Source organism: Argopecten irradians, chromosome 4, assembly GCF_041381155.1.
Source record: "Argopecten irradians isolate NY chromosome 4, Ai_NY, whole genome shotgun sequence".
Lineage (NCBI taxonomy): Eukaryota > Metazoa > Mollusca > Bivalvia > Pectinida > Pectinidae > Argopecten > Argopecten irradians.
In genome coordinates this window covers 45,465,915-45,488,817 of record NC_091137.1, presented here as the reverse complement: position 1 = coordinate 45,488,817, position 22,903 = coordinate 45,465,915, and the positions used below count along the sequence as shown (strand labels likewise).

Below are 22,903 nucleotides of genomic sequence, written 5' to 3'. Positions count from 1 at the left end.
CAAAACAGTAACATTAGCCAGTCACGGTATCCTATTAATATCAAACTCTAATGATTTATGAATTTCTTAAAGTTCTTTGCCCGGTAATGAAAAAAACCCCGAATATTTGAAAGCTAAATTTCTAATTGGCAATATCGCTTTTTTCCAAATACACATTTTATTATTAACTCTACAATGGCTGTCTGAATAGCAATCACTCATTCATTACCGAACAGAGACAGCCACGCACATGCGTCGACTATTTAATCGCTTTTAATTTGTCAAATATAAAAGTTGTAAATGTACACGTAGAAGTCAGTTTTTTCTTACTCGTGCTAATGGTAAGTTTAGCTTAATTGATGTTTACCATATAACATGAATTAATATTAACCAAATTAGAATATCATGCTATATATTAGATCAACTTAAATTCAGTCTTTGACTGTGTTTGATGTAAAAATTAAAATGTTACTAAAGCTTTGAAGAAATGTCCGCCATGATGGAATACGCCGGTTATGGATGTTTTGCCAGATTGCTCGGCCGTTGCCCGGTCACGTGACCGGCGCACGCCGGTAGCCGCTTTTCAGAACGAATCGAGCAGGGGTAGTCTGATAGTAATGACGTTACCAATTCTAGGTACATGTGCACGTGAAATAAATAAAGGATAATTCGAGTTCAAATAGTTCATCGGGCAATAATTTAGACACATTCCTCGCAATTCACACTGTCGCTGTTCGCCTGGCACGCTGTTGCTGTTCGCCTGGCACGCTTAAAAATGAAAAAAAATACACTTGTAGTTTTGTAAACGGATTTTAAATGTCCGTAAATAAGTACACCAAATTATATGGTATACGGTGAATTGGACAGGTTCCCTTTAGTATGTAGAAATTAAAATTAAAACAAAAAATGGCTATGTATGACATAAACTCGTAACGAGTGAAACGAATTTATCTACTACAGTGTATAAATTATTGTATAAGTTACTAATTTATCTAATACAGTGTATTAATTATTGTTTAAGTTACATCAGGACTCTGTATTCAGCTGTAGGTGGTTATTATATGTAAGAGTTATATTTAACAATCAATTCAATTTTGAACCATTCTTTTTGAAACTGAATCATAACGAACGTAGATATCTGTGTAAAGGTAGGTTTGCAAAATCCAGCCACGCTCCGATTTTTTCTTCAAAATTTGCAGTGTTAAAGGTCTAAGTATATAACTGCTTTATATGTGCTTTTTATCTATTTTGTATTTTCTTAAAGGCATAAAGGGCCTTAAATGATGTTTTCTAACAATAGTTTGGGTATATGGCAAGGGGATCCCTTGTGTCAACCTTTTGAACATATTTTTTAATTTTTAATTATCTTTGTTAATAAAAGATACTTCACTCTTTATTTCATACCATTTATAATGATATTTACTAATTATTTTCAGTGCAAATTGATTTTGATTTTGATTTTCATGCAAAATTCAAATTCTTGGCAGTATGAAATTGAGTTTGCTCGCAATATTTGGCATGTAATTGATATTGTGCACACTTTTAAACCACTTTAAAACCATGCTATAGGGAAAATAGAATTTTATAAGCTGAATGTAGCTAGGAGAATTTTCTAAAAAAATCAATATTGCCCTAGATGACTGTTAATTCAAAATTAATCATAGATACCATAATAAAACAACAGGAAGTGATAAAATTTTGTAAACTAACATATTTACTATAAAATAAGTGCATTTTTATTCTTGCATTGTCACTAAGAGTACAAAAAAATAACAATAAGATATGCTCTTGGGTCAAACAAATATTTCTTTTTTAATATCAGAAAACAAAAAAATATTGGAAAGAAATATATTTTCTTCAGCATCTCAAAATCAAAAGAAATAAATAAAGATTATCCATCCCTCTTATGTAGATAAAAACTATTTTAAATTGAATTAAAAATGATTATAGTGAAGCAGAGTAACACTTGATTTTCAAATAAAATATGTTTCATCTAAAAAGAATACCAGCACAACAAAGGCTACAATCTAAACTTTGACCAATCCGGGGGCCTTTATTTCGTTACACAAAAAATATTTAACACTGTTACTATCTCATTCGGCATACCCCATAATCCATATGTACCAATTTTCACTTATATCTAATTATATCTAAATTTCAACCAATCAGAGGCCTCCATTTTTTTCATGGCAACCAATCTTTTTAAAGTGATACCATGTCATACCGATTCACTCAGGCTAATTCTTTTACATAACCAAGAAGCAAAATATGGCATAAATGTATTGTTCTACATTTCTTATGAAACATATAACGTTAAACATTTACAAATTCCACGACAAAGTTAAGTATTTTAATTAATATCGTTGACATATCAAATCGTTGATCCATACCCGAGCCAAAGTCATGTGTATTAAACAAATGGACTACGTAACCACTGAGAAGGTGATAAAATGATTTTTAGGTAAGACAATTCACCTAATAAGGTAAACACACTACTGTCAGAGCGATTTGAGCAGTTCTAGACAAAAGTTGCATTACTTTACGAGCAAGGGACAGGGTTCAGCATACAAAAGTGTAATGGCAGACAGCGAGCAAGTTTGAACATTTCACACACATGTCACCACCATGGGCTTTTCAGGCATATCACAGTAAAACCGACTGATCTAATTTCCATTAGAACTGGATTTTTGTGATATATATAGAAATTTTTATGTTCTCTTAGACTGAATTGTCCCTTTAAATCTGACAATATCTTAATTTCAACCAATCAGATGTTTGTTTCTATGACAACCAATCTTTTTGAAAATGATACCATGTTATTCAGCATACCTCAAAACCTCTATATACAAATTTCCACTTAATTATGACATCATTTAAATTTCAGCCAATCACAGGCCTTCGTTTCGCTACCATGGCAACCAATATTTTTCAAAGGTGTTACCATGATATTAAGCATCTAAAATTATTACTGTACACTAATTGTCACATGCAGAGCATTAGGAATCATAAATATGAAATGTATATCTAGGAATACTTGCAATCTCTATTTTCAAATCCCTCAAAAACTGTCTTCCTGGATTTTAATTTCGAAAGCTATTTACACATAGACAGACAATGTCATAAGAATAATTTTAATGCGGGGTAAAACTGTGGACAAAATCCGTAAAAGGATGAAATGAGATGACACATTCGATTTTCTCTGGCTCTGATGCCAAGCTATAGACCAAGGGGAGTAACTCCACGCAATTATCAGCTATTAACGGAGTAGGCAACCAAAGAAAAACTCTGACTTTCTTCTAAACCGGACACCAGATTTTCACTTTCTGACAGGACTGAATAAGTTCCTACATAAACTTGCAATACTATAATTGCATGGTTTATAATACCGTATTCTCTCATGAACAGCATCCAGACTACTAGAAAAAATCAATAATAAATATATATACAAATAGATACATGTAAATAAATAAATAAAAACAAAGGATAAGACGACAAAGAAGTTAGATGATGAAGACGATCTTATCTTTGGAAACAACGACACAATTTTTAAAACGAACCTCTCCATCTGTACGCCAATTGTGAATTAGACGGTAACCTTAGGTGTTGTCTGTAGAATCAGATCTTGAGATAGAAGGAATAATGTTAGTGGTAAGTCTAATTATATTTCCTGTGAAAATATTGATAAGTAATCATATATTATTGCACAATGAAAGACAGAGGCGTTACCAGAACAACCTCTATCATAAAACACGATTATCCAGTCTACCCCTAGATCGATAGGAGTGAAGATCACGATCAGGTTTATTATTTATGGTGTCGATTAAACACTTGATTTCACAAAGAGACACGGAAGATGCATAACGACAAAAATGTTCTCTAAAAGTATTTTTTCGTGCATAATTCATGTATTTTTGTTCTAAATGAAAGCATTCGTACTGTTTTACCTCTTTGTCTCACGGGTAAGATTATAAGACTCTTTCATATGTGGATATGAAGGATAGGGATATTTTACCCGAAAATGTTGTAAAATCCGAGTCTTTCCATTTATGTTGATTACACTGTAACAATAGTTATATTGTAGTTTTTCATGAGTTATTCTTGATTGGTTTTCATGGTGCTTGTTACAGCGCTCTCTGTCTCATAACGAATCATTGGAAGTCTAAAATCTCAAACAAATAGCGGAATTACAAATACCTGCGACTCGGTATTTGAATACAATAGGCACTGCAAAGTATTTTGAATTGGTTTGTGTCATTTTTTAACAATTTTAACTATTTGCGTGTATTTAGCAACAATATACTCCAAATTACTTAAGACGTTTATTATAATCATGAACGTATGGACCATGCCGATGTCATTACATGTATTTCCCAAATCGAACAGAGAATAAGAAAGGTATTTTTACCCATTGGCATATGTCATGTACATTGCCATCTCTGAAAACAACAGAATCCAGTCAGCAATGTACTTTCTTTGTTTCAAAATACCACCAATAAAAACCGTTTACTCTCATTCGAACGCACGCCTAATTCTCCGATAAATCAATTTGACCAGCCATTCGTTACATGGTTACATTCTAATGGTTTCATGACGCTAACAAAACAAACAAGTTTAATCACAGATCGATGTAGTAACTTTCACGTTGTCTCAAACCAGTCAAGCGAGAAGACACGCGCTTTGTCTCTGACCAATCGAATGAGAGGATTTGTCAACTCTTCTTTAATTATAACCCGCAACTACGCCAGAACAAAATACACCTTGAGTCCAACCTCATCCTGTTGAAGTTACTCAGACAATTTGTAGAGAGAGAGGATTTTAACATCGTTAGTGTGTGAAGGTACTTAAGCGGTTAGAATATCATCAGTTGCTTCGAAAAGAAGAGAGCAATCACTGATGTTTTTGGACAATATCTTCTTCGCTCTTTGGACAATATATCTTTTGCTATTTGGACAATATCTTCTTTGCGATTTTAAAAAGATATGTTTTAACCTAGAATTTTGCTTGATACTTCCCTGGGTGTCATTTCCTAAATAATGCCAACATGAGTCTCATTTCGACTTTTGGAGGATTTATCATAATTTCATTGTTGCAGTCGTGTTCAGGCTCCGAATTTAACAACACTCGCCTGCTAACTGACCTTCTACAAGGCTACCAAAAGTGGTCGCGACCCGGCAATAACTATTCGGTTCCTTTAGACGTCTATGTCGAATTCCATCTCTTATCTATTCGGGATTTCGTTCAGTTAACGAACAAATTCGCAATCACTGGAGTGTTCGAATTGTCCTGGACGGACGAGAGGATATCCTGGAACCCAAATGACTATGGCGGAATAGACAGAGTAAATATACCACAAGATGTGGTTTGGAAACCCGAGCTGATAAACACAAAACCATTTACAGCAGTACAGGCGATTGGTATACCGACATTTGGAATCACGTACTTCTCCGACGGTTGGGCGGTATGGACCCCGGGGGACAATTATGATACCCCCTGCGAAGCTGATGTCACATATTACCCGTTTGACAATCAAAGCTGTACCTTCAGGTTTTCCGACTGGACACAGATACCCGGATCTATCCGGTTTGTTGCCCCATCATCACAGATTGGACTAGGACTTTATGTAATTAATCCAATGTGGGACGTCACAAACACCATGATCAGTTTGCAAAAAGACGAATTCGGACATTTTATTTTCTTTGGGATTCACTTCAAACGTCTCAATGGATTTTATGTATTGAACCTAATTATGCCATTGTGTTTGATAAGCTTTGTGAACATATTTGTGTTCGTCCTACCTGCGGAGTCAGGAGAGCGGATAGGGTTTTCAATAACTGTGTTTTTGGCACTTTCCGTTCTTCTCACGATCATGTCTGAAAATCTGCCACAAACATCGCGTCCACACATATCTATTGTGTGTTATATGATATTCTTCCAAACAACTATAAGCATATTCATTTTGCTTGCAACCATTCTAAGCTTACGATTCTACTTCGCTTCGGAATCGGAGAGTGTCCCAAAACATTGGCAAAGATTCACACAATTATCGAATCTCGGCTGGCTTTGTAAGAAAAGAACAAAACGGCAGATTTCGAATGAAACGACGGAGTCGAAACCGGTGGCTTTGGGCAGCAAAGAACTCTTCGCTGTTGATTTGGATGATAACGTCGAGCCCCAAAACAAGACAAATATGACAGAAGAGGCCCATCAGGCCCGTAAAGACCATCAGATCATGTACAAGCACATAACATGGAGGGAGGTTGGTGGTGCTGTCGATAAAACCTGCACCGTAGTGTTTTCATTTATGAATGTTTTAAACATCGCTGTGTTTTTTTTCACCATGCAAATGTAAAGGAAAGGCAAGTGCTATTTTTGCATTTTAGAAAAAAATATTTCACAAGATTATATATAAACATGTGGTTCTAGAAAAATGTCAAACGTTAGTTTTTTTTTAAATTTATATTCAATTTTCGGAAAACATACTTTATTTGTAGTGTTTTATTATTTTTGATTATTTGTGATGAGCTTTTTGCTAATACTGTACCCAATTCGTACCAAAAAATCAATATAACTAATAAACTGTTAATCAGCCTTTTAAAATTTATTGCCGAGCTGAAAAAGTTTTGAGAAAGAGATCTACCTATACTACAAGTTGTTTTTCATTAAAGAGTTGTGAAGTATCTCAGATGTAAAATATTAAAAGGCCCTATTCTTTTAGTAGAAATCTTTAACTTGTACAGTCAAACCTGCCTTATTTAGCATCCACCTTTGTATAATGACCACCTTCTCAATAAGACCATCTTCTTAGGGTCCCAGACGGTATTTTCAACATAATGTGACCCATGTGTAAAGACCGCTTGGCCATATGCACCATTTTATCTTTGTCCCTTCTGGGGTCTTTATAGACAGGTTTCTGGCATTAGATGCTAGTTTTTAGTTACTTCTTCAAAGATTACTCGCCTTCTAGTCTATTGATATTTGTCCTTTCTCTGTCATTTTTTCCTGTTAGCTATAGATAGAAATAGAAAAGAAGAAACACACAATTTATTCTTGCTAACAGCAGAACTTTACCAGTATGAGTGTCGTGAACTCGCTCTATCAGTTCTTTCTGTTCAAAGTTTGTTAGAATTAATCAATATCTACCGAGTAACATAGAATATGCATCAGACTTTGCTTTAGTAACACGAGAAGAGAAATACACGTAGATGCTTATTGTGTACTTGGCTTAAACGGTCTTCTTGGATTCGTACAAGAATAACGTACTATATATAATAGATATGTAGATATATCTATTAACATTCTATCGATTAACTGATACTTATGTAATGGACAATTTTTGTATGTTTTGTAAAGGTAACGTACTACATAGAATAGATATGGAGATATACCTATTTACATTCTATCGATTAACTGATACTTTTGTAATGGAAATATAAGTATGTGGTTATCATAAACACGTGGTTGATTAGATACCATTTATTACGTATATAAGTTATGTTGATTATAAGTTTTCTCTCTAAACATAGTTTTAAAATCTTGACGGCCTTCCATGTTTGCAATGTGTTTTGTAACTGAAAAGGTTGTAAATTACACTAAAAAATAAATTTTGAATTCATGCAAAACTGTAAATTTTACTCTACTTCCCAGATACCTTTAGGATGTTGCATATTTTTTTCGTTGATTAGCCAGCTTATCTACACTGTGGTCTAAATTCTGTGATGTTCCACATGAGAACATAAATGTTGTAAACTATTTTGCGAAGTTGTATTTTAATGGTAATATACGGATCTGGCTCTGATTTCTCGAAATAAAACAAATATTTAACTAAGTCAGACTTTGTTTTTCTTGTTACGTATCTCATATAAAAAGACTTAAGTGTGTCTGGAAAGATCGGGACCTGATATTTATTGATATGACACATTTATCATTTGTATTAAGTTTTAAATATAATTTTGATGACAATAATTATTTGTTTCTTTAATAATAAAACGTCAGTTTATGATAATCATGGTTTTAAGTTTTATGTGAAGCAGGTATAGATTAATATATTACACGGATTTTTCAGAGTCCTATTAAAAATAAACATTGGTCACATTAGTAAAATACCATACACCGCTTAATTTTCGCGGGCTATATATTTTCGCGCAATTTCGAATGGGAATTGAATTGTTTCGCGAAAAAACCGTATATATGCGTATATATGCATAATGCATATATAAACCACAATTGTCGGTAAGAAGCCTAACCCTGACTTTATGTATTTGCGAATACGCTGAAAATGACGAATACGCTGAAAATGACGAATAGGCTGAAAATAACGAATACGCTGAAAAAAGCGGAGACGTTGAAAATAACGAATACGCGAAAATTAAATGGTTCACAGTAAACATTAGGATGGCAAATATTCAAATTATACTCTTGGAATGTTAAGTTGAATTATGATATCTATCGGAAACCATTAGGATCAATGATTATCAAACAAAGCCTGTTTTATTCTAGGTAGGTTTTATAATCAGAGAGATTGTATAGAGATCGATATCAGACCTTCCGTAACGTTACACCACAGTACACACACGTAAATATTACAGGGTTTCAAACGTCAGCTTTCGCATTTCCATGATTACAATTGTGATGTCTACATATGTATTGGGAAAATCAAATTAATTTAGGTTAAACTTGGTTTATACACCGTACAATCAATTGTTTAGTTCATTAAGGAATGATCTCACATGGTTGTGAATGCTTGTGAATTCGCGTGTAGAATAGTAATGGGATTCGGGAGTATTATTCCCAATTAATAATTTGCAAAAAAATGCTTTATTTATGTGTTAATTCAGTTTAGTATTATTTAATAAGTTTATCTAAGGAATGGTTTTACTTATTTTTTGTTTACTTGTGTGTATAAACTGCAATATTTGTACAGATACTTTAAAATGACGTGCGTGTTGAAACGTATTGCAAAAATGTTGCACATCAGTAAACAACAAAAAATAAAAGTATTTCCTTTATTTACAGTTCGACCGACCATTGCTTTTAAATTAAGTGTTCCGATAAAAAAAATCATCGTCATACGATTGATGTAACAGCAATCGATGGAATCCCGTAACAGCTCGCAGGAAATGTTGTCAATATGTATGTAATAAAAAAACACAGAAGATACATGAGGAATGACTCGTAATTAAGTACGACACACATTTTTTTTTAAATTTAAGCAGTGAAAATTTTTTGACGACACTGCTGTTCTTAGGTCGTTGTAGAAAGTGTCACATAAAATGATTAAAACGTTTTGATGCATGTATTCTATTAAACTTATATGTAAAAGTATTTTTGATATGAGAAGCATTTGCCGATATTGTTTTTCGACCATAGGTTGGTCTTTCGCAGCGGATTTCCATCAAGTGGAGTGAATACATTTCGTGATAGTTGCATGCATCAGGTGTCAAAACTTAAGTAGATTGTCGTAGCAGTTTTATTGTAAACTGTATTGTATTGTATTGTATTGTATTGACTTCTTTTACGTGTAGTGATATAAAAAGATATGTAAATATCGGTTAGCTTGTAATGAATAGACTTTATTTAGAGTCGATAACACTTTGAGTCAGAGACTCGTCTTCCAAGTGGTCGACATACAAATATACAATATGGAATATATCACAGGCAATACATGTATATTAAAGCGTTACATGTATTAACTTACAATAGCATACTAGAATGCCCATTGTATATACCGTTTCAGATACACGACCCCGTATTAAAATTAACTTCCTCTTTAATAAAAGCGGCTATTATATGTGTTAGTATACCGTACGAAAATTCGTCTAGTGAATGCATTTGGGCATTTTGCTTCGTGATTATTTAGCAGAATTACCCAGTATGTATTGAGTTAATTAATAATTGAAAATACATATAGGATCTTACATAAGTGTGGGTATGTGTACTGTACAAGGTTTTATTTATTGTACTGACGATTCCTGAATAAGAGACTAACGTTTAAAGACTGATTATGCATATTTATCCTCCATACATACATACATATCCAACATACTGACCCATAACTACTTCCGGATAAACTGTATCCGTCAATACGATCACGTGAATTTGTTCCACATCTGATGCAACTTTCGACACGGAAAGCAGAAAGTATCGCACCAAAATAAATCTTGTTGCTATTGTAAGTATAAATATGTTCAACAATTTATACAAGGTCATAAGGCGTACCTTGGGAACCAACAAAGAAGTGCTGACACTCTGCCAGGAGTCCTCATTTCAGAATTAAGTTATTTTTATCAACTGCCGATGACGTCACCAGATTAGGTTTGCTTATTGTCTCCGTAGTGATAAAGGGAGGTAATTATGATATAACATATATATCGCATAGTGTATATTCGATCCACCTGTGGATAATGGCAGGAAGTCTGCTCCGTTTCTAAACGGGTTTTAATAATGGAATATTCACTATTCTCTGTTTAATGATAAATGTACACAATTTTGTTTATTCATTCAATTACTTATCTTACTACATGTATTTATATTATGTTTATTTCAATTATTTATTTTTGATAAAATAAGAATGACTGTTTTAGGTTCTACAAAAATATTATATGCCGTAAAGCAATGATATAGAGATTCAAAACAATAAAGCAATACCGAAATTATAGCTACATTTGTATAAATCAATGCTTATTTAAATGTTGTTATACATGTACGTGATCACTCACTTTCCATTCTCTACACAACATGCAATTTAGAAAGTCAATACTTTGTATGTATACAAACATGGAAACAAATTCATTTAAACATGTTAATCTATTCATACAAACACGAAAATGTAGATGTAAACATGTGAAATAAATCAAAACACTATTTGAAGTACAAGTGAGAAAGTGACGTCTTTTATAATCTCTGTACTATTATGTATGTGCAATAAGTATATTTGATTCCAATGTAAACAATAAAATGTAAAAATGCACCCATAAAAACCATAGAAATGTACTGATACAACCAGGAACAACTGCTGCTATATCAAAAAACACTTTGAGCCGCCTAACAAATTATTTACCTCAAATCCAGCCGCTATCACAGGCTGTGAATTAGTTTGAGATCATATTGAAGCGCTGGTCTAAATGAATTGTTTTGTAAAACAAAATATTTCCGTATGATATCATAACATCTACGTCTTTGTGTATACGACAAATGTTTTGTTTTATATACTTTATATTTTACTCCTGAATCACGTGATATCATGTGTTAATATTTATAAGCTTCCGGATTCTGATCCCTATCTGATTTGGAATATGGCGTTTGTGATGGAAATCCCTGTCGTTTTAGCGTTTTCGATACTTGTCATCTGTGCTAAACTTCCGTTGTCTTTCGGAGCAGGTAAGAACCAACGAATCAAACTAACTTTCAACATCCCCGCTTGTGATATGTAACATTTATATCAACTACATATACAACTGTTAATTTTGCAGTAGCGCTTCAACAAGGAACTAATATGGGCGAACATGTCCCCTTTTCAATGAATGTTTCATTTCATGACGTTACTATGGTTGTCTTTTTGTATTATTGTGATATTTATTCGTCTCTTCTTATTTGGGTCAACTTTGTGCAAGTTGTACCCCGTTCATGAATAACAATTTGCTTCTGCGTCTTTCATTACAATATCACAGTTTACTTATCTACAGTATACGACCATAATACAGTGTCTGACATTGTTCGTCCTGTCATGGTGAATCGAGTTCAATTCTATTCATCTGTAAATTCTACAACATATGAATATAAATAATATACAAATGATATTGTACACATATGTAAGTACATTGACACAAGTTATGCTACAAGATTAAAAGGTTCCACATCGCTGCATTATCTATTAACATATTCGTGTATACTCAGATTTAAATTTCATACCCGCATAACAAAAAATTACACATATGCAATTACCCATATATATATATATATCAAATATTGCAAATAAATGACAGCTCAAAGATAACTCCAGAAAGCTTTTAATAGCTTCGAATTCCTGGTAATGTATCTCCATTGTCAATTTGCCATGAATGAACATTTATAAATGGTGTTTTGCATAATTACACCATGGTGTTATCCACACCGCACAGTTAGTCCAAAGTAAACATTTCAATTCAATATTTTATTACTTTAAATTGATTGGATTGTCAGTTTAAAGGTACACATATGTATTTACAGAAGTGAACACAAAGCAACAAACTATCTCACCTATTACCTACCATACTGTATAATAGAAAATATTTACGGGGTTTTTAATTTCGTGAAATTCGTGGATTAACCCAAATTCGCAAAAGCCAGTGCCTCATGAAATGTTTAAAAGTCATAAGTTTAAAAGGCTCATTACATTTCCTTTTAATCTTTAAAATAGGAAAATAAATCGGGATTGTTAATTTTGTATAGTCGCAAAAGTTATTGGCATACTGTTAATTCTACACTTATCATCACATTGCGAACTTTGAATTAAAACAAATTAAGCGTAAAATTTCCAAACGCGGGTCGTCTCGTGATTCCTGCCGTTGTCCTAATTGCCGGGCGTTAATTGAATATCACAAGCCAGTGGCGTAGGAAGATATGAAACGTTATGAGGGGGCAAAGGCGAAAAGCCATATTTGCCCCCCTCCCCCGTCCTACCCCCTACCCCCCGCTTCCTACGCCCCTGCAAGGCCTACGCCAGACGGCAAATCAATGAAATGAAACTTCACTGTTAACATCGATAACAGAGGGAATCGTGTATCTGGTTAGTGTTGTAACCTCATATTAGACCATCGATATAGAGTTTCTGATGTTATTATTGCTTTTAATAAACGTTTCTGTTTTGTTTTGGAAGGGTAGTGGGGTTTAAATAAAACAGCATGTCTTTTAAAAGACTATTTATAAAAGACTATTTTATTTTTGTAGTCTATAAAGACAAATTGCGGAAATAATCAACGTGAATGAGTTCCTAAAAGTAAATCGCGACATTTAACACCTGCAAAATTTAACAAATATACAGTATATTACGTAAAGGGAATCATGATAATACATATTAACTACATGGTTTTTTTTCTTTCTCTGTTTCTAAAGATAAGATAGTTTGGCAACCTTGATTTTTTATGTCCGAATAACCTATAGTTATGCAGGCTTCGTCCGTTACCGTGCGCCGTCCGCCGTGCGCCGTACCGTCCGCCTTGCGTATAAACTTTACAAATTTCTTCATTAAACCGACTTAATTGGAAAGCCCAGGTTAGTCATTTTAGGTCTGTAGTATGTTTGGATGAAGGACTAACAAGTGCGTTTAAATGAATCACCGTGACCTTCCTTCAAGGTCACAGGGGTCAAAAAGGCTGAAATCTTTAAACGACTTCTTGAAATAAGTCACAATCCTAGAGACCTCATATTTGACGTGTAGCATGCTGGGATGAAAAGGTACCAAGTTTATTCAAATAAATTACCTTTATTCAAGGTCGCAGGACCGCGTGGTATTGTGTCAATAGTAAGATGACTCCAGTGGCTCTTGTTTTCCGATTTTATAAGTTCTAAAAAAATAAACATATTTAGACTAGTTCTTATTTAAAAATAATTCTAAATATCTTCTTAACTCTGAAAAAAAATCATAACATTTAAGTATATCATAAAATAACCGTACATGTGATGGTAATCTGTAATCAATTCGATATTTTAATTAGTGTCTAACAGTAACTCCGATGTAGTAATATAATGTTCATCAAATATACATTAAGGACAAGGCAACTGTACAAAGCAAGATATAGAGATTCTTCAACAAGTTACTGTTGTAAAGCATATCTATCGAACTCTCGTTAGTTAATTTTCAAATTTTAGAGTTTAGATATATATCCCATACTTTTTAATTGAATTTTTAATGATGATGATCATGTTATTTTAGTAAAACATGCATAGTTATGGGATAAAACAGTTTTTCTTCAACAGGTATTTCGTCTTTGCATATTACAGAGTTAGATTCTTTGCGGGGAGATATCGATTGTCACGTCATTTTTTTTGTGCACGCAATTCACGTCGCTTGCTCCAAAAAGTATGACGTTACGCTCGCAAACACATGACTTCACAATCAGTATCTACCCGCAAGGGCAGATAACTTTGTAATAGGCAAATACAGAATATACATTTAATTTTTCTTACTAGTTTCCTCAATTCATATCAAACTGCAGTTATGTTTGCCTTTAGGCAACTTCGCTTAAATTCTTCCACGGACATCCTTGTACGAATACTTCATTTTCACCAGCAATATTAGGCACATCGCTTCTAACATAACCTAAATTTTTCTTTTACACGAAAAGGAAGTTTTAAAATAGTAGTGATAGTAATCACAGGCACCGAACAGAACTAAATATCTCAATTAGGCATGCATTCATAATGCACCTACATATGTATCTATGTCATCTACAGCAGAATTACTGATAACTTGTAGTATAAGGTGTTAAGAAGGCTCTCGTTTATTTTCTCTAAATTGAAATTCACACACTTCCCTGATATACTCAACGTAAAGATTTGCGTACTTAAGTTTAGAATTCCTTGCCTGTATCGCAGCATTTGAATTGTTAGCAAACATCGAGATTTATTTTGGGGTACTATATATTTGTTTTTGCTAGGCTTGTTAACTATACGGAAAAACTAGCCGAGTTTGTTTACCATAATTTCATGGTTATATTGAACTTTGAACTTGAGCATGCAAATGTTCTATGCAACGTAGAGGGGCTAATTTATTACAGAAACACATGGCTTTGTTTACATTTTGACGCACATTACATGTATAGTGTTGTTTTTCATAGATTTTTGGAAAAACATGTGAACAAAATATCTTTATTAACAATTATAGTGGAAACAGGAAAATTCCCGACGTGCAGTTCTTTCATTCTGTTCAAAATGATGGATGTCAAATGTAAGCACAACATACGTTGCATAGAACATTTTCATACGCAAGTTCAAAGTCCAATGTAACTATGCAGTTATTGTAAACAAACTCGGCTAGTATTTGCGCACAGTGAACAAGCCTAGCAAGTGTAAATATACAAGCATGGTTAACATAAAAGTAAAATCCAATCCCTATATTTATAAAGCAGACAACGAACGAAAGATTATTACCCCAAAACTACCAGTATTGAATAATGAAAACAAAGAAAGAATGTCCAATGTTTGAGGTATGGGTACATTTTACAATTATTTGTATACCTGAGTATGCATTTTAATTCGCTTTGTGTGTCAAACACTTCGGGTTGTCGACAAGGTGCACATGGTCTTCACTTAAACTAGGATTTTTTCTAACTACTTACGCCTTTTCCTTAAAATATCTTAGTCATAACTCTGAATCATTTTTGATATCATCCTAGATGCTTCCATAATTAAAGACTATTTCATGAACATATAATTAATTTTTCTTTGTTTTCATACCAAATCTGGCTTTCTGATTGGCCAATATTTTTTTGCATACCACTACGAAAAAAAATCCGAGAATTGCGCGAAACCCCGACGTTATCGTGACGTCACAATAGAGACATTGACGTTGCGTATTGATTCGGAAAAAGGAATCCCTTGAAAAACCACTATAATGTTACATTTAAACATACCTTTTATCAAATAGAGTATAAATTAATTATAAGTATTGACGTCACTATTTTTTTAATTTTATCGGGTTATGAAAAAAAATTGTTTGCAAACTTTTGTTAGAATCCGCTACGCGGATTCACACAGTTTGCAAACAATTTTTTTCGTACCCCGATAAAATAAAAAAAAATAGTGACATCAATGCTTAAATACATTTTTGACATTTCTAATGAAGTGTTGGTGTTGTTTTGATCTTATGTTATTCATGTAAACACCTACTGTCTTAGTCCCCACCCTTTACAAAGGAGATTTGTATCGCCTTTACTCTATCAACAGGTTGTCATTTTCGTAACCAAGTACAAATACTAACCTTATAAGAAAATATAAACATAAAAATGGGGCCCACGATATGGTAAATTTTGAGCCAACAACTGAAAAGAAAACAGGAAATGATTAAAAGTATTAACATTCGATAAAAAATGCATGATGAGACAATACATTCCAAATTTGAGAGGTTTATATAAACTAGTCGAGCACTTGACATTGCAGTACACAAAGGACATGAGACTCACTGCATAAACAAGTTGAAGCGTAATTTAATATAATGTTATTTTTTTGTATGTGGACATGAATCACAAGATATAGTTAAACCCGAGGCATGCCGAGGGTTTCAAAACATTTTGTGATCCCGCGGATAGAATATCACTATCTGTCCTAGCCACATATGATAGAATAGTTTTATACATCAATGTTTTATGATTACAATGATATCTTGCCATTAATGATAAAAAAACCCGCGACTGCAACTCTCCCTGCATGAAAATTAATGTGATATTTTAACACAAATTTGGTTGTTTGCATCTTTTACAGTAAACCCAGCCTAGTTTCGGAAAACAAATGTTAAGATGTTACAGGGAAATTAGTAATTGTGTTGACGCAGTGACGTCACGATGCTGTATTGCATGGGTAGTCATGTAATACAACCTCAGACGACACGAATGCATTTACAACCATGTGTCGTAATCTGAAACTATTATTCAAGAAAACGATACAAGGTACATTCAAAGCCATATTTATAACTAAAATAAATAAGTCAGATAATAACAGTTCAAGTGAACAGTCGGGCAAGGATGGCTACAGTCGGTAAAATGGTGTGAATGTATCCAGTATAATTTCTTATGAAATGGAAAAATAAAATCTCTCGTCAAAATCTGTCTGCGTACGAAGAAATTAATTTAAAGTATAGAAATTCTAAAACGTCCTCCCGGCTCACTATGTCCGTGGTTACATTTCCACGCAGCCTCGCTTTCAATGCTTTCAACTTTTCTTTACTTTAATGGTCAGAACTGGGAAACTAAGCAGAACTTGATCGTCGTATTAATATGTGAGAACTTTTGGAAGGCCAATGAACGCATTTAGACTGGTTTTCTTTGCCCGACTATTCACTTTAAACTTGTTTGTATAGTAAATTTGAACAAAACTGTACGGAAGAAACATATCTTTCTATTAAGGATTTTAAATAAAGAAAATTGCTCGCAAATCTGCGAATTAGTAACCACAGTTCAGAAATCGAGGCGGGAAGGGTAAAAAAGATTCCCCGTCCTCTGCGGTTATGAAAATTTTGTAATGAAATTGAGGATGAAACCCACATCATTTTAAGTGTTCCGTTAACTCTACAACGAAAACAATTTTCTTTAATAGTCATAAAGATGTAATTAACCACCATCTAACAAATTTTGAAAATTTGATACGACTCTTGTCTTCTAATGATCTAAAACTTCTACAGGATTTAGGACTATTCGTTAGTCAGTCATTTGAACTGAGGAAAGCTGGCTTGATAAATGTTTAAGTTGTTGTTTTGAATTACAGTGTGTTATGTACATGTATGCTTTGCTATCGATCCCTTTTGTATGGATGTAAGGAAGCAATATACATAGTTGAATTGAATTGAATTGTATCATAGAAAAAGTTGTATATTTACATAAGAGTTTCGATGAATCATATAAGATATTTATTGTCCATCTATGAGAATAGAATTAAACAAATGGAAATCAACAAATCAAAATGTAAACAAACCGTGTGTAACAGATTATAAGAGTATATGAAGGATAGGGATATTCTAATAGGGAACGGGTTTATAATATTTTGTAACCCTCGGGTTTTACATTTTGTGATCCCGAGGTTAGAATATACCTATCCTTCATATCCACGTATGAAAGAGTGTTCTTCTCTAATACATGTACCTCGACGTTTTTTGTGCGATTTTATTACTATGATTTTTCCGCCATTTTGAAATGAATTCGTAAAAAATCGCGACTGCAAGTCAATTCTCCATACATAAAAAATGCATGATATTTTCAATGCAAAATGGCAAAATGTAAAAAAGTTAATCCAGCCTAGTTTCTGAAAAAAAAATTCTAATTGAGAATAGCGATTTTGATGTCGCTGTGAAGTCACAAGGCTTTATCGCATGGGTAGCCATGCAATACAGCCTCAGGCGACACGAGTGTATTGCCCTAGATCAGCCAGTATTACACTTATAGGTATGAGAGAAAAACAATCGGCAGTCACAAATCACGTCACACAACCTGAGGCACTATTTACTGTCTTTCTAGTAATTTGACTTATAATAACAAACTTTTGGAAACATACGTGCACAACCAGTTTTTAGCATTATGGCTAGTGAGGTCGCATTCTTGAGAATATTAGCAAAATATCATTGAAAGGCGGTTTGTTGTAATCTTAGAAACCATCTTATATCAATATTTGCTTATTTGGATTTTTTTGTCAAAATTTTGTAGTTGTGTCTATGTTATCTCGTTCAGTACGCATACTTCTTTGTGGCTTTCTATTTTTATTTTAGAGTTATCATAACAAAATTCTAATAAAAGAATACCTTGCTGAATGAAAATTAAAGTAAATTTCATATCAATTTCTCAATTTAGTTATCTTCATTTATTATGGTAATTAACCTATAAATACAGCTTTTAAGTTTCACATATTTAATAACACATTCAAACTAAAATACATCTTCAATTGTAACAACATTCTAGTTTTTGTTTATGGCTGTACTGAATTACAGGAATTGTTTGATGGGTTGTTAATTAGACATGAACAATTATAATACAATTATATTTTGTTAATACATAAGAATATTTTTCCACAGGCCAACGACGTATATTTCTATACACAAAGGACTTTGAAAATTACAAACAACAACAGAAGTACCCATAAACACGTTATGTTTTATCCGCCTGATATCTAGTGATTTCGTTCTTGTCATATATATATATATTTTTTTGCATATGTCACTGATATAATAAATTGATACATGTATAACCCAGAGATATTTCCATTAGCTGTACCGAGCAGGAATTCCTTTGTGACGTCATGACAGAAACAATAAGGTGACGTCAGAAAAAGTCACATAACCTCAGGATTTCGAGGACGGCGAGACAAAACGACTTCCTCCGTGGGTTTTTTTAAAGAACATTTTGGCGTTAAAGTTCATTGAAATATATTTCCATTCTACTTTCAGTTTCCTGTCTGATCTATGTTAAACCAGATGGGCAATATCAGGCTATGAACTCCAATCTGGTTAAGCGTATAAATATTTAACGTTTCCGCCGCGTCACTGACTATGGATACAATGTATACTTACGCCTATTCGTAACGGTCAAATAATTTAAAAAAAAAGTGGGTTTAAAGTTGTAAAAAAAGTGGGTTTAAAGTTGTATTATAGTGTTGACAAAAAACATGCATTGAAAAACATCCTCGCATAATTTTCATTTGTTCGCTTGTTTCAAACCGTTTTGTGTTGAACTATATTCAGAAGCTGATTCTATGTCTGTTTATTGAACTGGGTGACGTCAACACTAGCGCAAGCGGGAAGTTCAAAGGAAATACGTGTATAGTTTTGAATTTGAATGATCGTAATTGGAATATTAGTAATAAACTGTTACCAGATTGGACATACAGCTGATATAAATCCCATTCATCAGAGAGATCAATATCCATGGCGCTCTCTTCCTTCCGGGTTGGCTTCATATGAACTGTATGTTCAATCTAGTAACAGTTTAATGCTAAATTAGGCTCTTGTAACTAAATGAAAAAGTGCATTTATCTTAAATGTGTGTTCATTTCATATGAGATTTTATAAATCTCGTCTCGAATTTTTAATTTAAGACCAAGACTCGTTTCGTAAAATCTCATTTAAAATCCTACATATACAGTAAAAACTTCATAAAGTTCATAATTGTTTTTCCTTCTTCTTGATTGCCTTGTATATGCATGTTCTTATTGTAGACCCGGCGATCCTTGTCTCGGTCGATGATGGCGTCTTTAGTAGCGGCGGGATCTATTTTTACGACGGAGATGGAAGTACCGTCACGAACTCGTCCTCTAGGACTTTCGCCGGGGTAGGAGTAGTTGAGATCACAAGTATGGACACCAATGTAGCTGATGGCTCCGTCTACTTTTACGACTACACCTCTCGGTGTATTTACCGTTACCGTTCTGGAACCACTACCACTGTACACTGTGGGATCTCAAGTTCGTATTCCACCTCGTTAGCGTATGATTGGGTGAGTGGAAATATCTATTGGGCGGACGGGTTCTTCAACTGGATAGCAGTCCAACCTGTCGATGCAACGGACTCACACATGTACAGGGTCATTATCCAGGACGACATAGAAAAGCCAAGGGCTCTGGCGGTGGATTCAAAAGCAGGGTAAGATGTTTATATCATTATTGTAATGTTCATATCCGGATTGCCCAGCACCGGCTCCTCATTTGTCTACAACACCGAGAACATCACCATTATGTACTGGAGCAATAACACGAAATACACCATTGATAAACGCGCCATCGCCATAATATCTATATAAACTGTATAATGCAAACGAATTAACGCTATTGTAATTTTAGCAAAAAAAAAGGCTAAAATCAGACAACCTCTTACATATGCACGTCAATAGTGTCTTATCAAAATTGTCACTGAATGACTTGTATTCAACCAACTTCTTTTTAATATGATATTGTCCTTTCCCTGATTGTGTAAAGAATTCATATCACATCAGGATCTTAATTGGAAAGTCTATTTCAGTTCACTGTCTTTATATTTCCATATTGATGGATTTCTATATTTAGATATTTCTATATTTCTATATTTCTATATAACCCTGGTCAATACTAGCCGCAATAGATCGCTCGGCTAGAGAAAACTTCTCTTTAGCTCGATCAGTTGAGCATCAGACTAGTAATCCAGAGATCCCGAGTTCGATCCCTGGCAGAGGCAGGTATTAAATTTATTGTAAATCCTGCACCCTGTTACATTGGCGCCCATGTAGGGACTCGGGAATGATACTTTACGATACATGCGAAGAAATCGTTGTGACCCCTGAAAACTCGAGGACGAGTTGATTCCTGGAGGGGGAGTATGTAACCCTGGTCAATACTAGCCGCAATAGATCGCTCGGCTAGAGAGAACTTCTCTTTAGCTCGATCGGTTGAGCGTCAGACTAGTAATCCAGAGGTCCCGAGTTCGATTCCTGGCAGGTATTAAATTTATTGTAAATCCTGCACCCTGTTACATCTATATTTATATATTTCCTTATCTTTGTATTTCCATATTTATGTTTCTTGCTATCATTTGCTATCATCGTTTTTTTTTCTGAAATCGATAGCTGCTAATCCTCTTTGCCACTAGTACATGTACATCAAGACATTTTGAAAACATTCTATTTCTATAAATTGCTGTTTTATGGCTTTTATTAGACCCCATTTGTGCCAAACGTGTGTATATTTTCTAGTTGCCGTCAACAACGCTAATTGAAAAATCCTTCCCAACGTTTAAGAAGAGATTGTACATAGGTTCAGCCAGTTATTCGAACTGTGTTGAAATAAACATAGCTAGTTTCAGTGAAATTGAATCTGGTGTATTTCAGATACGTTTTTTGGTTCGACATATCAACATCTGGTTTCCGTATAGAACGCGCATTACTAGATGGGACATCTCGAGTGCCAATAATTTTCACAAGTCTTGTGATGGTAATTGATATGGAGGTAGACGTTGCAAACAGGCGATTGTACTGGACAGAAAACGGGCGAGATTCCATAGAATCATCATCATATGATGGAACAGATCGAAAAATTGTTTACAGAGAGTTTGGCGTCCACTTCCGTTCAATAGCTGTGGACACGGTAAGTCGTCTACTACAAGAGGGTCTTTCATGTGTTGTAACTTTTCTAATGGTGCAAAATTCCAGAGTAAAAACTCTCAATCTTTAATACATTACATCATCATATCGATTCAGAAAGGAAAGGATTAAGTATGAATTTTGCCCTTTTAGCAGCAATACTGTAGCTCAAAGGCTTTAAGACAGATAATGGTGTTGTCTTTAGAGCTACAATTTGTGCCTATTGCTACTAATGGAGCAAAGTAATGATTATACAAACCATTATTAAAACGTTTGTACGCATTTTATCTCACTTGTTTTATATCACTTACCTACTAGGCAATAAAACTGAAACGTATGAAATATCAAATTCACAGCGAAAAATTATTTTTTTACCCATAAATACGATGGTCTCTTCGAACGAAAATTATACGGCTAGTCTAAAAATAATGAATTTGACGTTTTATGAGTAGTAAAGTAGATATTCAAAATGGTCCTTATGTTTCTTTTGAAAAAACCCACCCTAATACATAAATGCATGTATACGATTAGAATAATTGGAAATCTAAACAAAATATAGAAAAGTGTGCCAATATGATTTTCTGAGGCACTGCTCCACTAGCACACATATGGACCATTTTGTACCCGGCCGAAACTTATTGTAGGCCGGGTACGTACATGTATATTCGTTCTAGAGCCCTTTATGACCCCCAAATCCTTGAAACTTCGGTGAAAGTTGAAGAAATTCCGATTACACCCTTGAAACAATAAGTATGATGGTTGTGAATCATTGTCACTGCAGTTGCTATGGTAAACATAATTCCACTAATTCAACAATACGTCCATAAACAATATACAGTTGTTGACTGGGGTTGAGGGCAACAGATGATTTGTTGAACCCGAAGACAAACTGTTGCCCGAGGCCGAGCAGTGTCGGTCTCGGGAAGCAGTTTGTGTGAGGGTCCAACAAATCATCTGTTGCCCGAAAACCCAGTCGATAACTGTTTTGTTATACCCATTGACTCAAAACAATGCATTGACGTCACAAATTGTAGGTGTGACGTCACTCCGGTCCAACAGCACATTTTAACAGTCGATTTTAACAGTTCTTTGGACCGCTCGACGGAACAGTTCATTTAATGGCATTTTTGGCAATAGAGTTT

The 22,903-nt window shown here is 34.1% G+C and overlaps 2 protein-coding genes across 2 annotated transcripts in view; both read left to right on the top strand.

The window, feature by feature from the left end:
- The first annotated feature begins 5,020 nt into the window (after positions 1-5,020).
- On the top strand, positions 5,021-6,328 carry LOC138322326 (neuronal acetylcholine receptor subunit beta-3-like). Its single transcript, XM_069266360.1, has one exon. It carries the CDS (start codon positions 5,021-5,023, stop codon positions 6,326-6,328), a length of 1,308 nt encoding a protein of 435 aa, XP_069122461.1.
- A 4,878-nt stretch (positions 6,329-11,206) lies between these two features.
- The window catches only part of LOC138321826 (low-density lipoprotein receptor-related protein 4-like), a 36,528-nt gene continuing 24,831 nt past the window's right edge, over positions 11,207-22,903 (top strand). Inside the window, exons 1-3 of the mRNA XM_069265811.1 lie at positions 11,207-11,355; positions 19,870-20,293; positions 21,510-21,765. Of these exons, the coding sequence (XP_069121912.1) occupies positions 11,271-11,355; positions 19,870-20,293; positions 21,510-21,765 (765 nt within the window). The 5' untranslated portion in view covers positions 11,207-11,270. The remainder of the gene's footprint in view (positions 11,356-19,869; positions 20,294-21,509; positions 21,766-22,903) is intronic.

Coding starts and splice junctions, on each gene's coding strand:
- LOC138322326 (XM_069266360.1), top strand. CDS start 5,021: ATGAGTCTCATTTCGACTTTTGGAGGATTTATCATAATTTCATTGTTG.